General features: G+C 38.8%; 1 protein-coding gene across 2 annotated transcripts in view; it reads left to right on the forward strand.

Annotated features, from left to right (window-relative positions):
* SPHKAP (SPHK1 interactor, AKAP domain containing) overlaps positions 1 to 11,551 on the forward strand; it is a 201,968-nt gene extending 190,417 nt beyond the window's left edge. For both annotated transcript variants that reach the window (XM_006141926.2, XM_006141927.2), the window contains 3 exons: positions 269 to 321; positions 411 to 595; positions 10,884 to 11,551. In XM_006141926.2, coding sequence (XP_006141988.1) covers positions 269 to 321; positions 411 to 595; positions 10,884 to 11,027 — 382 coding nt within the window. In that variant the 3' untranslated portion in view covers positions 11,028 to 11,551. The remainder of the gene's footprint in view (positions 1 to 268; positions 322 to 410; positions 596 to 10,883) is intronic.
* Positions 11,552 to 12,894: the final 1,343 nt, after the last annotated feature.

Genomic DNA, 12,894 nt, shown 5'->3' on the forward strand with positions numbered 1-12,894 from the left:
CCCTGGTTTTGTGGTTTTTTTTTTTTTTTTTTTTTGATGAAGTGGAGGGCTTATTCCTTGTTTGGTGAAGTGGGGTATTATTGCAGATGCAGTAATTCTATGAAATAGTCACATTGGTATTTCCCCAATGTTACTTCACCATATAAAAATGACAAGTATAGAATGAACTTTGGAAGCTTTTAGATCAGTAAGCTCCATCACCTCATCTTCCATTTATGGCATACTTTTCTTAGTATCACCAACCATATACTGTTGTTTTCTCCCAAAGTGAATTAGTAGAAGAAAAGGAGATTCTGAAAGGACAGGCAGAAAACCTAGAGGGTAAGTCACATTTCCATCATTTTGACACACAATTGCCCAGGCTCTTTCTTTGGAAAGTGGAGTAAGGCTGTGGTTGTGTCTGTGTTCAGAACATCCCTGTGGACTGCAAGTGGGAACGGCGGGTCACCAGAGGAGCCTGCTGGTCATCAACTTTGACCTGGAGCCAGAGTGTCCTGATGCTGAGCTTCGAGCCACTCTGCAATGGATTGCTGCCTCTGAACTTGGGATTCCCACCATTTACTTTAAGAAATCTCAGGAAAACAGAATTGAAAAGGTACTGTGTTCTATGTTCGAGGAGGATATCTGTAAAACATTGTGTTGTCACTGCCCACTCTATAAATGCCCTTCAGAATCTTGTTTGATCTTGCACTTTCTTAACCTCTGAATTATGGCTAGGATTTCTACACCTTCCACTTCCATAAATATGATCATAAATACTGGGGTACTTTTGTCGGGTAGAAGCAGTTGACCCTTAGTTTGTCCTGGCTACTTGGTGGCTAGAAGAAAACAAAATTGAAGAGATAGAAACTTTTCCTATGAGTCTGCTATTTTTTGTTTGTTTGTTTTGCATTTCCTTGCTCTGAAACCAACCTCTTCCTAACACTCATTTAAACAAAAGACTCAAGGAAGGAATCTGATTTATAATAGAAATCAAAGTGAGGTCACATTGATATTTAAAACATGCTATGGCATAGTACCAATGAAAAGGGTTTTTTTTTTTTTTAATGCAATTCCAAGCAGGCTTGCATTATGAAGACTTTCTCATTATCATTCTCCACCTACCAGAAATTAAAAGCTGGGTTAAGAGATTCTTGATCTGGACCAGCAGATGGCGTAGAGACTACTTCATTGGACTCCCACTTGGCCAGCTGTGTTCAAGTCCAGGACCCAGTGGCTTGAAACTTATTCCAGGCCCAAGATCCCAGCGGGAGAATAGAGGAGAAAGGATTGCAACGTGGCCATCCCCCCAAGGGATTATTTCTCACTCGCTGTCTCTGTCTCTCTCAGGCAAGCACACATACCCTAAGGCAAAAACCTCTAAAAGAAAAAAGAGGTCTTTGACCAAAATCAAAATTAATAGCATCACTCTAATTCCATATCTCTAAAACCCACCATGACTTAACTACTAAGAATAAGGCACAAATCTATCTACAATGTCTTCCAGCCTGTTTTTATATACTTTAAGAGTATACTCCTTTTAAAAGATTTCAAATTATTAATAATGTGGTTTCAGCAGTCTACTGTGGTATAACAAACTGCCACAAATTTATTCACCTCAAACAACCCCTCACACTTAAGTCAGAAGTTCACGTGAGTTCAACAGTAACATCTGCTCAGATCTTGAAAGACAAAAATTGAGGTGTTGGCCTGACTGGTCTCTTATCTGGAAGTCTCAAGAAAAAATAAGCATCCATGCTCATTCAGGTTATTGTCCTAATTCTGTTCCTTGTGGTTGTAGGACTGAGGTCCCTGTGTCCTCGCTAGCTCTCAGCTGGAGCTGCTCTCAGCCTCTAGGGGCTGCTCACCTTCCTTGTCATTTGTCCCACTCACGTTGTCATGCTATCAATCTCTCTAATGTCTTCTACTACCAGCCAGAGAAGACTGCTTTTAAAGGAATGGAGTGATTAGATTAAGTTCACCTAATAGCCTCCCTTAGAATTGAGTTACTCTGACTGTAACTCAACATTAACTGATGAATCCTTTCTACCATTTGAGGTGGCATAAGAACAGTATAATTCTTTTTTTTTAATTTAATTTAATTTTTTATAATTTTTTAATACACGTTCAATTACATTATTTAGAAAGGATTAGGGTAGAAAACTTCAGGGGCTACTTTAGGATCCCGCCTTTTATAGCTACCATGCACTCTTTTCATGTTTTATTGTCACAAGGTACCTCCATGTACCCCATCATACTTGTTTCTCAATGGTGCTTTGAAAAGAGCAGAATGAACACCATTGTCACACTCTTATAAAAGGCTTAAAGTGTATTTTAATAACTCGATGCTCAGGAAAACTCCAAGTGTACGGCATCAGAACAAATCAAGCATAGTGTACCAATAAAGAAACTGCACAACTAAGTTACAAGATAGGCAAAGAGCTACTGTCAGACCTTCAGATTACACAACCTTGTTCCGAAGGTTGTATTAGGCCAATCAAGAAAAGCTGTGAATGGGACCAGAAGATGCTGTACTGCCATGTAGTTGACCACAGTTCAAGTCCTGGACCTATCGACTTCAAACACACCAGGCAGGTGTGCATGCATGCCCAAAATGCTGACAGGAAAATGGAGGAGGAGGGATCGTGGCATGGTCATCCCCCCCCCCACCCGGGGGGAGGTGTAATTTCTCGCTTTCTGTCTCTCTCTGTCTCTCTGGTGAGTGCACATGCCCTCTAGCAAAAATCTCTCAAAGAAAGAAAGAGTTAGAGAAAGAAAGAAAGGAAGGAAGGAAGGAAGGAAGGAAAGAAGGAAGGAAGGAAGGAAGGAAAGAAGGAAGGAAGGAAGGAAGGAAAGAAGGAAGGAAGGAAGGAAGGAAAGAAGGAAGGAAGGAAGGAAGGAAAGAAGGAAGGAAGGAAGGAAGGAAAGAAGGAAGGAAGGAAGGAAGGAAGGAAGAAAGGAAGAAAGAAAGAAAGAAAGAAAGGAAGGAAGGGAGGAAGAAAGAAAAAAGCTGCAAGCAGCAACATCTGACACAAAGGGACCATTCCTGGATTGTCCTTACCCAAGGAAAAAATAGAGGCAAGTTAGCAGAAGATTTTTAAAAGATATACTAAAACGAAAATCTCTAAGAGAAAATGTCTTCCATAGTACACAAAGGAGTAACACGGAGTAACAGAACCACATGTACACTGTCTGTGACCTCTGTGGACATTTGCCTGAATTCTCACCTGGGAGTGAATAGAGCAATAGGGCTAAAGTCACTGGGGGATGTTTGGGCTTTGTGGTGTATGTGGCAATGTTACTGGGGTTCGTGTGTGTGGATGAGAAAGCAAATGTAACATGATGAATCAAAAGCAGAATGATCAAGATAATGGGCTTGACCTGGATCCATTTTGCCATGGTTTCCCCAAGCCTTCAACAATCTCATTTGGGACTTCAGGAATGCGCAACCCAGAGACAGACTAAACAATATACCATACAGAACTGCCATGTTAAATACAGCCCCTCTTTTGCCCTCTGCCTCCAGTGTTACTGGAGTAGTACAGGCAGGGAAGACCTAACTATTGGGAGAAATCCCCAACATTTTTCCAGGGTAGAATTCTGGCTAGCCCAAGAAAAAGTTTCTTCTTTTAAGGATTTTAGGAAGCTAGATACTGCAACTTTATTAGTATCAGCAACTTTTGTTTGGAGCAAATTCAGTTCCAGGAGCTGCACAAAGGCAGGAGTTCTGCCAGTTGTCCCATTTCCTTTCATTGTCCCATTTTTTTTTTATTTTTTATTTCATTTTCTTTTATACAGTCAATCACATTATTTAGTTTACAAAATGAATATTTTAACATGTGAACATTTCTCCCTAGTCCAGTTGACTAAACTTTAATATATCTTTAACAGAAATTGGCACCTTTTTTTGTCCCATTACTGCTTTTCCTTCTCATTTTTCTTCTAATTGTTCTTCCTCAAACCCTACTCTTTAACACACACTATATCTATATTTACATTCATTTACTGTGTTTTTATATCTTTTAGTCAATCATTTTTAGTCATAGAGTGCAGACACTTGGTATACATTAAGTGGAGACATACAATGCCTCTTCTTCATAGCCTAGTTTGCTTCACACAGCAGTAAATCTTCCACATTCATCCACTCTCTGTCAAAAGCCATGGTTTTGTTGGTTTTTTTATGGCTGAATAATATTCCACAGAGTATATGTGCCATAGTTTTTCAATCAGTTTATCTGTTCGTGGGCATTTGGGTTGGTTTCAAGTCTTGGCAATTGTGAATAGTGCCACAATAAACATCAATGTGCAAGCACTTTTCCAATTAAGAATTCTTTTTTCCTTTGGGTGGATACCATGGAGTGGGATTGTTGGATCATATGGTAGTTCTATTTGTAGATTTTTGAGGAATCTCCAAATTGTTCTCCACAGTGGCTGGACCAATTTACATTCCCAGCAGCAGTGTAAGAGAGTTCCCCTTTCACCACACCCCTGCCATTGTCCCATTTTTAATAAAGAGCAAATCAGGATTCAGAGAGGCCTGCATGTGAGAGATTCCTCAGTGGTGATAGCCAAGTCTAGTCCCTTTCTCTGGTGTGCATGTGTGCCCAAAGTCTCAAAAAGAAATGGAGAAAGGATTGTGGCATGGCCATCTTCCATGGAAGGTGCTTTCTCACTTTCTCTCTCTCTCTCTCTCTCTCTCTCTCTCTCTCTCCATTGAGCACTCATACCTTCTAGCAAATTTAAAAATAAAATAATAATAATATAGTAATAATAGGATTAGCAGGTGGCATGATGGTTATGGCTCTGGATCCTACATGGCTGACTCCACAGTTGGAGTTCCAAACCCCAAAACACTCCAGGTGTTTGCCTAAAACCCTGAGAGGGGAATGAAGGAGAAGGGACTGTGAAGTGGACAGTCTCTCTGGAGAGTGATTTGTCATTTTCCCTCTCTGTCTTTATCTCTCTCTGGCAAGTGCACATGCCTTATGGCCAAAAATAAATAAATAAATAATCATCATCATAAAATGGTTTTGCAGTTTAATTCTTTGTACCCAAATCTAGCAGCCTGTAATAAAATGTCATTTCTTGTATTGTCCATGCTCATGGTAATTAGAAAAGCTCCATCATCTCTATATCACCAGTCAATGGGATTCGCTACTAGAAAAACTGAGGAGATTCACTTCCCCCACTTCAATGTCTTTCTCTAATCAGTAATCTGTACTCCTTTTTTTGACCAGGCCTGCCTGTTAAGCCCTACTGAAATCTAGCTACCTTCCTATCCTGGTCATACCTTTGTTTGCAAAATGATGTATGAGTGACTCTTTACTAAATTCTCCTGCAACCTTACCGCCCTACCTGCCTGGTGCAGAGTAGAGTGAAAGAGCATAATTACATTGGACCTCACCCCATGCCATGTACTTTCTAAAGGACCTCTGCCATGGAGAGGGGCCTTAGAACTCAGAACACTCTTCAGAAGAATACATTGCCAGGTTCAAGGAAAAATGGAAGACAAGTTGGTTTCCAACTTCATCTTCAACCACCCCTCAATAATAGCATTACATGGTACATTTCAAAAGGTATCTTAGGAACGGGTCATTTTATACAACCTACCTTTGTGAAGAAACATTAATTTTTTACAAATATACACCTGAGATATCTCCATTAAGTCCTAACTTAAGAGATGTTTCACTAACAGCAAGGTCTGACTTGATACATTTCTCTGTACCAGATTTTCAATTATCAAAGGGAATGCATTTTGCTCATAATTATTTTCTTTTAGAAAATAAACATTCCACTAGTGTTATCGAGAAATACATTAAATGCTGTTTCACTCACTCTGTGAATTACAGCTCGAGGACATTAGGTCTAAGTAGCATAACTTTAGGACTACATATTCTTTTTTTCCTAGACATCAAGTAAGACACTCTGCACAGAGTGGATTTTCCATAAATGGCACCATTTATTGTCTCTGATTGAACTGGTTAAATAAAGAAAATCCTTAAGCAATATTTTGACATTCTTTCTTTTATCAGCAGTGTTTTATCACTAAAGACCTCATCCTACTTGCTTTTTAATTAGCCAGGTTGTTAAGTGGCCATTTTCAAGTGGTGTGGAAAAGACAGCTTCCCAAGAAACCATGTCAGGCAAGAGCAACAGTATCTCATTAGCTTCCCATCCCTTTTCAGAAGGTTAAAGAAACAGCTCTGTTAAGCTCAGAAGATGTCATCTCCTCCATGTCACTCGGAGTCACTCGGACTGAATACCACTCACATATGAATACCAAGACCTTGTTTGTGTGAATCCCTAAATATTTTGCACAAATTAATTTAGTCAACATGTTACCTGTTGAAGTGTTCTAACTTACTAACCTTGCCTTGTGACTATAGAGGCATGTACTGTAGTGGAAAAGGTTATCATGAATTAATATTGAAGCAGCTCAACTTTCCCATCACTGCTTGTGAATTTGACCTTGGAGTTACTTTCTAAAACCTAAATGGAAGGTTTCGAAAAATCTGCACAGCTAGAAAATAACTTCTGTAGATTCTACCATATGATTTTGTAAATCATTCATCCAGTTATTAAACGCCCCTGAAAATAAAAGTCATCTGCCTCATGATGTTTTTCTACAAATCAGTGTACCAGTGATAAATCATCACAGAATACAAATTCTTCTAATTCCCTGAGAAAAAACTTTGTCCAAAAAAATCAACTGTGATCCATAGGATAGGATCCTAATCATTCAGGAAATGAACGTTTTTATTTATATTTGTTAATGCAGTGGAAAGAAAAACCAGGATCCCTGACATGCTGAAATAGATTATGAAAATGCAAGGCAATAGCAGGGGTAGGAGCAACGAAAGCTCTAGGACCAGCTATTAGAGAAGTCAGTTTTAAAACCATGTTGTGTGCGATGGAGATGTGCAATGATTGAATGTAAATAAGAAATCATATAATTATTTTTTCCCTCAGGAATAAAAACAAGATTATAATGATGAGCTAGGAACATCCTTTACTGGTTCCTTTACTGTCTTTACTTCATTTCGATATAACACATTTTTTAAATGAAGGAAGAAAAGAAACCATGCTCTTGAGTTCCACAGATGTTTCAAGGTCTCAGTGTCTGATATTAAGTCATCAGAGCCTCAGAGCATGTTACATATCGTGGGGTCAGATTGCTTTAAAAAACTGCTTTGTTGGGCCAGCAGGTGATATAGTTAAGGCACTGGACTCCCCCATGATCGGCCACAGTTCACGTCTGGATCCAGTGGCTTGAAACTCAAGCCGGGTGCGTGTGCATGTGTGCCCAATATCCAGGAGGAAAATGGGGCAGAAGAGATTGTGTGACCAGTCCCACTGTGGGTGAATTCTCACTTTCCCTCTCTCTGTCTCTCTAGTGAGTGCACATGCCCTCTTTTGAGTGCACATGTCCTATGGCAAAACAAAATTTAAAAAAAAAAAAAAAGCTCTTTGTTGGGCTATCAGCCTGGACTTGGAAATCATGTCATGGGACAGACCCTGGCCTGTGACGATTCCACAACTACTAACTACTGGCAGAGAGGTCTAGCTGGTGGGGCATACGAATGACTTCGAGTTGGTCAGAGAATCCTGTGGCCATCACCACAGTAAGAGACTCCTTCACAGGTCTCAGATGGTGAAAACCAGCTAGTGTTGGGCTCCCAGAAAGTTGAGGCAGTGAGTCTTCTGGGAGGGGTTAAGCAAATACTGGCCTCTGCCCCTGCTTCGATTCTTCCTACCTCAGGCAATGACGCAGGGATAAATCTTGGGCTTAGTGAGTCAGGGTTTACAGAAAAGAAAAAACAAATAAACGAACAAACAAAACAGAAAGGAGCAAAGACTACCTTTATGTTTCTGTGTCTTTTACATTGATTGCATCTTTATAAGACATGCTAAGGGAGAGAGGAGGCATCCTCAAGGGGTGAGGGCTGAAGGCCACTGAAGAGGGAAGCCAATGATCCATGAACCTCGCTTAGGAAGACCACAGAAACGTGCTGTACAGCCCTTCAGTGAGAACATCTACTTCCTAGACCTCCAGTAAAAGCTGGAAAGCAGAAAAGGCTGTTTGGTCATGTCATACAAAGACATCCTGAACTTCGTCCCTGTTTTTCCCTTCAGGTCCACTATTCGGAGGCCTCATGTTTTTGTCCCTTTTTTCAACCAAAAACATGACTTAGATCTTTCACACACAATGAGAAATAAGTATCAACTCACAGAATTATTTTTACTTATCTCTGTAAATGGCTAATTGCTGCCTGGCATGTTCCCCTTCCTGAAGGTATTTGCCCAATCAGCAAAGCCTTACCCTAAAGGATTTGCACTCTCTTCTTAAACTATCAAAAAGCTAAGCAGGATGGTGAGGGGTCCTAAGCAACTATTTCTCTGAAATTCTAAGACTGCTGGAGGTTCACTGGTCTTACTGGAGGTTCATCCTCCATGATGTCAGGTGTCCCTCCATGTGTCACATAGTCTTCTTGAGAACTTCGAATGTATTTATCTCACATGTGGTCATCCATCTCTTCTATCATTCAGTAACTATCCATTGAGCACCCCCTAGAGACAGGTACAAGAACTGACAAGATGGCTAAGATGTTCCCTTGGGGGATTAGTTTCTATAATATACTTACCATCTGCCTGCCATCTGTCTCCCTTTTCACGACATCCTAAAACTGCTTATGATAATGTTTATGTTTCCAGGTATTAAAAGTTAAGTATTTCATTTCCGAGCCTAGAAAATTGCTTTATTCCGATTAAGCCAACACAATACAAGCAAGTACAATAAAACACTGATTTCTGTAACTATGCAAATAGTTGGTGCCATCACAGCTGGGAGAGGAAACATAATTAATAATGACTCTATATGAAGCAACTTCTCAGTAATTGAAGTGAATTAGCAAATTCAATCTGGAAAGAAATTAGCATCACAGTTTCTGACTGATCTCTGAAGTAGACAAATACAAAAAGAAGAGAGTAAAAAAATCCTAGAAGGAAATGTTAAAGAGGGCTGGCAGTTTGTGTGGTGGTTAGAGATGTTGGATTCCCACATGGCATACAGTTCAAGTCCCGAACCTGACAGCTTGCTTTCTTGCTTTCTCTTTCTCTCTCTGTGTGACTCTCTCTGGTCAAATTTAAAAATAATAACAATAATAATAATAACAAATGGAATTAAATGAATAAATATTTTTTAAGTTGAAGAAATGATAATGAACCACAGTCCTCATTTTTTAAACAAAAACAGGGCTTTCTTCTTCATCAAATAATACTAGACTTCCCAGTCTGTTTTTCCTCTGAGTGATCCAAATAAATGTTAGTTCTATATTCATTTATACCAAACCACAGAAGGTACTATAGCAGAGGTAACATTGCATTGGAGTGTTAGAAGACATATTCTTACCACCAGTTTTTCACTTCTGAAACCCTCAGTATTTCTCATCTGCAAATGCCTCGATCCCATGGTTATTAACACAACTGAATGAGAGTACATGAAAAAAAATTAATAAAATCGAGAAACAGTACTGACTTTTCAGAAGTCTGAGGATTAAATCAAATAACCACCAAGAGCACTTGGCGTGTTGTCTGGCACAAAGAAAGTCCTGAGAAAATTGGGACCAGTGGATGAAATAATGTTACATTACTGGACTCCCACATAGTCGACTGTGGTTCAAGTCCCTGACCCAGCAGCTTAAAACTCATGCCAGGCTTGTCCCAAATCCCAAGAGGAAAATGGAGGAGAAGAGATTGTGGCATGGCCATCCCTCTGAGGGGTGATTTCACACTTTGTTTTTGTCTCCCTATCGCTCCAGTGAGTATACATGCCCTACAGCAAAAATCTCTTTAAAAGAGGAAAAAAAAAGAAAAAAGAAAGTCCTGAGGAAAATAGTAGCTATTATTATTTTTGTATTATGTGTTAATTATTGCTATTATAATTATCTTTACTTAATTTTCAGTGTCTATAATTATCAGACTATCTTTCAAGTTAATACATATGTAAATCCATGGAAGATTGAGAAGCTGGGAGAAGAACTCAGACTATTTTAGATTGGGAATGGTGTTTTCAAGATGTGGTTCTTCATGTTTTAAATATATAAATCTTCCTTACCAAAAATATTTTAATAAACAAATTATATACTTACAAAAAATTATCCTACTGCTTTTATTAATTGTCACTTCACTTAAAAAGTAGCTGATGAAAGAGATGGAGAGATCTTCTCAGTGGATTCATCACACAGTTTCACAGAGAGGATGACATTTATAGTGATTTCTCATCTTCCATCCCTTTATGCTCACAAGGCACTGGCAGTCTGGAACTTTCGAAGTTGTGACTAACCAAAGTTGGTACCAACAGCCAGGTGACACGTGTTCCCCCATTTTTCCTTTTCTTATTGCTGTGGAAAGTTGGGTACACTTGATGCTTGCTTTCAGCATAAAAGGAGAGGGGCTGAATCACAAAGCGGTAAAAGAAACCAGTAAGGGGCCTTACCTAAAAGTTTAACACTTGGTTTATGAGAGATAATTTATGAGAGAGAGAGAAAAGGGACTGGGAACCTTTTACACAGTCCAATTCCAGAGTGTGTAACCTAGAGAAAAGTAGAGCTGACTAAGCTCAAATGTCTAAAAGACTAACTTGAAAGATGAAATAACCTTGTTCTCTCTAGTCCCCTGCAATTGATAAATACCAATTCCTGTGAAGAAAATTCTAGTTCAGTTGAAGGAACTCTCTCATAATCTGAAATGCTTAAAGGGGAAATACACTGTCCTGGAAAATAGTTTCCTTACACTAGAGACATTCACACATGGACTGGAGAGCCCTTGGTTTGGGAGGGTGCTTGATTGGGATAACTTGGAGGAGTCCTGTGATACACACGCCCTAACTCTGTGTTTGATTTTAGTTTCTAGATGTGGTGCGGCTGGTTCATCAGAAGTCCTGGAAAGTGGGGGATATCTTTCACGCAGTTGTCCAGTACTGCAAAATGCATGAGGAACGGAGAGATGGGACCCCGAGTCTCTTTGACTGGCTCTTGGAACTGGGATAAGGCAGCTGTGTCCTGTAGAGCATTCCTTCTCTTTACTTCAGCTTTGGTTACAGTGATTTGCTCTACCTGCTCGAGATTTTCTCCACCCATCACATCACACTAGCAAGACTATATATATACATATACTTCAAAATCTGCCACTCAAGTCCACTGCACGTGGAATAAATATGACGAAAAGCAAAATTTAGATCTGTACAAGTCAATGAAACCTGTGTAAGCCCAAAAAGCTTGTGGTGGAATAGCTGGAAAAAGAGAAACTTCAATGGGGCCCAAATTAGAAAGCATATAACTAGGCCCAAACTCTGGGAAAGCTGCAGTCAAATACAGTGAAGAAGATAAAATAATACGCAGTGCCTCCAGTTGTGTGACTCAACTGGAAACAAACACATCAGTCAAAGTCATTTTATAAACTACACTGTAACTTTCATTTTACTTCTCTGAGCAAATTAAATGGGTGCCAGGCCAGAGAAATGCTTAAGATATAGATGAGAAATTTCTAGGCTTTTATAAAAAAAAAAAAAAAAGATAACCATTTTAAAGACCAACATCAATGAATACTAGCAGAAATGTAAAAGTATATCAGTGTCCTCAACTGAAGTCAGTTTATTTAATCACTGCAATCCACTGATAAGTATTTGACTTCTCCCCAATAACAGCTGGGCTCATAGCTAACCAGAAGACTATTGGCATTCAACTGAAAGACAGAAAGATTAAAGATCGTCTTACTTCCATCACAATATTACTTAAGTAACATGATTACAGAATTCTTATTCTAAGAGAAAACTTTCTTACAAAAAAAGGTCTTTTAAGATAAAATCTGCTTGTGTATTGAATTACATGAAATGTAAACTTTCATTTATTTTTATTGTAAATTATGAAGAGATTGTTACCTTAAATAATATATTAAGTTAGCTCAGAGGCTCATGAGGTATGAAAAGATCATTGCACAAAGTCATATACTGACATCGAACTCAGTGATTCACTTTATTGTGAAGGTGTTGGTACCCGTATCCGTGGCAGACATGCTACTCCAACATTTGCAATGACAGATGAGGGTAGGTAGCCTTGGGTTTGACAGGATCGAGTAGAAGCATGAACTTTTCCTGACTCAAAGATGTTGGCAGTGAGTTTGAGAACAGGGAACTTTATTATATTTTAAGTATTTTAATAGGAGATATTTAGTCTTTTGAAAATTAAAAGTACCTGATGTCTCCCTAATAAGTCTTCTTTCCTTACAACTAAATGAGCTATGCTAACTTTTATTTTCTGGATCAAGGAGGTATTTAGTAATGATTTCCTAAAATACTATACTTTTACTCTATTTTTGAAGATTGCAAAGTAATTTCAGATGAGAACAATGCCCTACATAATTAGTGGTGGTCTTCCCTAACCTGTCATCCACGATTTTAAATGCCAGAAAAGCTTCCCTGCAAGCCATACTTCCTGCCTCACCCACCCACCCCAGGTGTCTTTCCCAGTGCCCAGTTATTCAAATGGCCCAAATTTAGGTTATATGTTTAATTTGACACATTAAGCAAATGTCAAATTTTAAAATATATCCATCATCTGAAACTAAAATGTGCTTCTTTGTGCTATTAAATGGAAAGAATATATTTATTTTTTAATCAATTCAAGAACATTGTGTGCAGAGTTTTGTTGTGCTCAAATAAATGTTTACTTACCTACAAAGCACAAATCTGGATTATAATCATGTGATGAAGTTCTATGTTGTACCTGATGTTGCAAACTAATAAATAAATTTCTGTCACCCAATTGCTGGTCATTTTTTCCTCTAAAAGCGTTAAGCACCTCATGGAGCTAATAGGCACAAAGTGATTGGATAAATGTAGCTATATCCCTTAGGCAA

Source organism: Tupaia chinensis, unplaced genomic scaffold (genome assembly GCF_000334495.1).
Source record: "Tupaia chinensis unplaced genomic scaffold, TupChi_1.0 Scaffold000066_1, whole genome shotgun sequence".
Taxonomy (NCBI): Eukaryota; Metazoa; Chordata; class Mammalia; order Scandentia; family Tupaiidae; genus Tupaia; species Tupaia belangeri.